The 3,230-nt window shown below is 68.3% G+C and overlaps 1 protein-coding gene across 1 annotated transcript in view; it reads right to left on the bottom strand.

Annotated features, from left to right (window-relative positions):
• Positions 1-2,555, bottom strand: part of CHLRE_27g757147v5 (uncharacterized protein) — a 3,982-nt gene extending 1,427 nt beyond the window's left edge. Inside the window, exon 1 of the mRNA XM_043072983.1 lies at positions 7-2,555. Coding sequence (XP_042914084.1) covers positions 7-2,514 — 2,508 coding nt within the window. The 5' untranslated portion in view covers positions 2,515-2,555. The remainder of the gene's footprint in view (positions 1-6) is intronic.
• Positions 2,556-3,230: the final 675 nt, after the last annotated feature.

Here is a 3,230-nt window from a genome sequence, read left to right as displayed (position 1 = left end):
ACCCGCAATCCGGCAGCGCTCTGGGTGCACCACCACCCCAGCCTCCGGCGCCAGGAAGTACGGCGCCCGAGGCCACGCCCCCGCCCGGTCCCCTGGTGATGCTGCATCGTACGCCGCCCGCTCTTCAAAGGTCCACAGGTGCCGCGGCTTGCGGTGCTGCAGCACACAGGCAGGCTGCCACGCCCCATCCACCGCCGGGGGCAGCACGCCAGGTCCAGGCTCCAAGAGCCGCCCCGTGTAGTGGACGTAGGACACAGCCCCCGCAGCGTTCGCCACCCACAGCTGGTCCAGGCTAACCCGCCACTGTGGCGGCGCCGCTGGCGGCTGAGTGGCTGGCTGCGGTGGATGCTGTTCCACACCCGCGCTCCGCACGTGGCCGACTGCGGCCGCCAGCCGGGCAGGCAGCCCCGCTGGCGCCGGCGCGTCGCTGTACACCCACGCCCACGTGGTGGCGGAGTCCGGGCGCACATGGGTAAGCAGCGCCCGGGTGAGCGTCTTCCAGGGTTGCCGGCCTGGCTGGGCAAGGAGGGCGAAAGTCTTAGCTTGCAGGGCAGACAGGAACGCAGGCAGGTCAACGTGGTTGACACCCCCATCCTTGTACGGCAGACAGGCCGTTTCCCGCTTGGGCAGCAGGAGCGGGTTCCCATGCGACACCAGGCTGGCATCCTCAGCGTGCACGGAGCGCGCAGCAAAGTGGTCCACCAGGTCGGTGAGTTCCTTCAGCTGCGCAGGCGACGGGTTGAGGAAGCTGAAGTGGTAGGCCAGCTTCGCCGCCAGCACCTGCTTCGCAATGTGCACACGGCCAACCAGGGTCAGAGACAGGGCAGCCCACAGACGCGCCACAAACGCCATGCCGCGAGCCCGCCGGGTGAACAGATCAGCTGCAGCCGCATCAGAGTCCCACGACAGAGGCACACCCAGGTGCGTCACGGCGCCAGTGGTAAACGGCACCCCCGTGTGTGGGCAAGGGCCCGTCAGGTGCGCAAACCTGCCAAGGCCCATGGCCTTGCTCTTGTCCGGATGGGCACGGGCGTTGGACGCGCGGCAGAACAGCTGTACTGCCGCCATCAGGACCGGCCCGTCCACTGCCGGGTCGCGCGCCGTGAGGGTCGTGTCGTCAGCGTGGTGGGCAGCAGGCGGCGCCTGCTCGCCGCTGGGTAACAGGGGCGTGCGCAGTGCCCCTTGCTCCACCTGCCGCCGCAGAAAGGACGTCAGTGGCTGCATCTGGATGACCCACAGGGGTGGTGAGGCGGTGCTGCCCTGCGGCAAGCCGTTCAGCACTGGGAAGGCGTCAGAGAGCATCCCGTTCACACACACGCGGGCAGAGCCATTGGCGGTGATCAGGCGGATCCAGCGCAGCATGCGCGGCCCAAACTCCAGACCCTCCGCGGACGCATACAGCCACTGCCGGTGCACCCGGTCATACGCCTTTTCGATGTCCAAGAAGTACAGCGCACCACCCTGCCGTGGCGTGCCGTCCGCGCCCACGTCCAGTCGCATCCATTCAATCAGGCCTTGGAGGTACAGCGCGTTGTCTCCAATCCAGCGGCCGGTGATGAACGCGGTCTGCAGCTCATCCACAACTGCATCCAGGGCGGGCTGCAGGCGGGCGCTGACGGCCTTGGACACCATCTTGAAGTCGCAGTTGAGCAGCGTGATGGGCCGGTAGGACGCCAGCTCGGCGCGGTCCAGGCTTTTGCCCTTGTAGATGAGCGTGATGATGCCCTCCCGCCAGGAGGCGGGCAGCGCCGCCGCCATTTCACCGCCATCGTGGGCGTCTGCAGCGGCAGCAAAGGCAGCGGCAGCAGCAGCACACAAGCGCGGACCCAGCAGCGCCCAGAAAACCTTGTACACCTCGTACGGGACCCCGTCCGACCCAGGCGCTTTACCATTGGCGGAGCCAGCCAGCGCTGCCATCAGCTCGGCATCACTGAGGGCGCCGTCACCGGACCCCTCTGCGGCGGCCTGCAGATCCGCCGGAACCTTGCGGTCAATGGCCGCCAGAAGCTGTTGCTGCGACGCCGTACAGACCGGCTGCACGCGGAACAGGCCGGTGGGGCTGGTGCTGCTGTACATGGCTGCGGCGGCGGCGGAGACAGTGTTGCGCGTGCCCGGCCCCGTGAGCGCCACAGGCGCCGGTTGCCCCGGCACCTTCAAGTGCGTGATGGGCTCCTGCGCGCCGGCTGCTGGCTCGTCAGCCTGCCGATGGAACCAGCGAGTGCCCCGCTCCCCATGCTCCTCCATCAGTGCAGCGCGTGCATTGTGGCTGGCCGCTGCGGCAGCTGCCCGCTCCTCCCGCACCGCCAAGTTGGCCATGGCCGCAGCCTGACGCTGCGCGGCGCTGGCACCCGGCCGGTCGGCCAGGGCAGCGGCCGCGTCTGCGGCCAGCACCACGCCATGCAGCCCATCCCGGGTCTGGCGTGCATGCCGACGGTGGATGCTGGTGGCGGCCTCCCGCAAGAAGAACTTGTCCGCCTCCCATTGCGTGCAAGCGCCGTCACCTGTACTGGCCATGGGATTGGCGGCAACGTGCGCCTCCAAGCACTGATGATTCCTCAAAAAAAAAAAGCACTGCTCGAGCTCCAAACGCAGCGAGGGGTGAAACAGCAGGTACGTGGGGAAGCGCCACTGCTCCCGGTGCGCATGTGGCAGGTCGGGCAAGGCCAGGGTGAGCAGCACACCGTTGTGGCTCCCAGGTGCCCCATACGTGCGAGCGACATCCACCACCCACGGCGCCGCTGTGGCACTGACATACCACCGATCCAGGCGTGCGGGAGTGGCCGGCTTGGGTGTGGCCGGATGCGTGTAGCCCTTGGCGCCGCCACGCTTGCTCGCCCAAGGGTCCACCAGACTGAACTGGGCGAGGAGGCTGGCAAGTTGCGGGGCACCTGCAGCACGTGACGGGCTAGGGGCCGCCTCCTGACTGGCATCGGTGACACAGTTCCAGTCCCCACCGACAACAAGCACCCTGTCCGTGGCCAGGTGGGTATGCAGCCCGGCAAAGAAAGCAGGCTTGTCCGCCACGGCCGTGGGCGCATACACACACACGAAGCGCAGGCGCAGGTGACCCACGTCCCAATCCCAACATACCACACGGCCCGCCGCATCCGTTGACGGCGGCTGCAGTACGCAGCCTGGAAGGGACAGCCGACTCCGCGCCAGGATAGCCGCCCCACAGGAGTGGGGCGACGCTGCCGGGCTGGCAGCGAGGCAGTGGCGCCACGGAAGGC

The sequence above is a fragment of the Chlamydomonas reinhardtii genome (assembly GCF_000002595.2).
Source record: "Chlamydomonas reinhardtii strain CC-503 cw92 mt+ unplaced genomic scaffold scaffold_27, whole genome shotgun sequence".
NCBI classification, from domain to species: Eukaryota; Viridiplantae; Chlorophyta; class Chlorophyceae; order Chlamydomonadales; family Chlamydomonadaceae; genus Chlamydomonas; species Chlamydomonas reinhardtii.
Note: the sequence above shows the minus strand (reverse complement) of the source record. Positions and strands in the feature narration are given on the sequence as shown.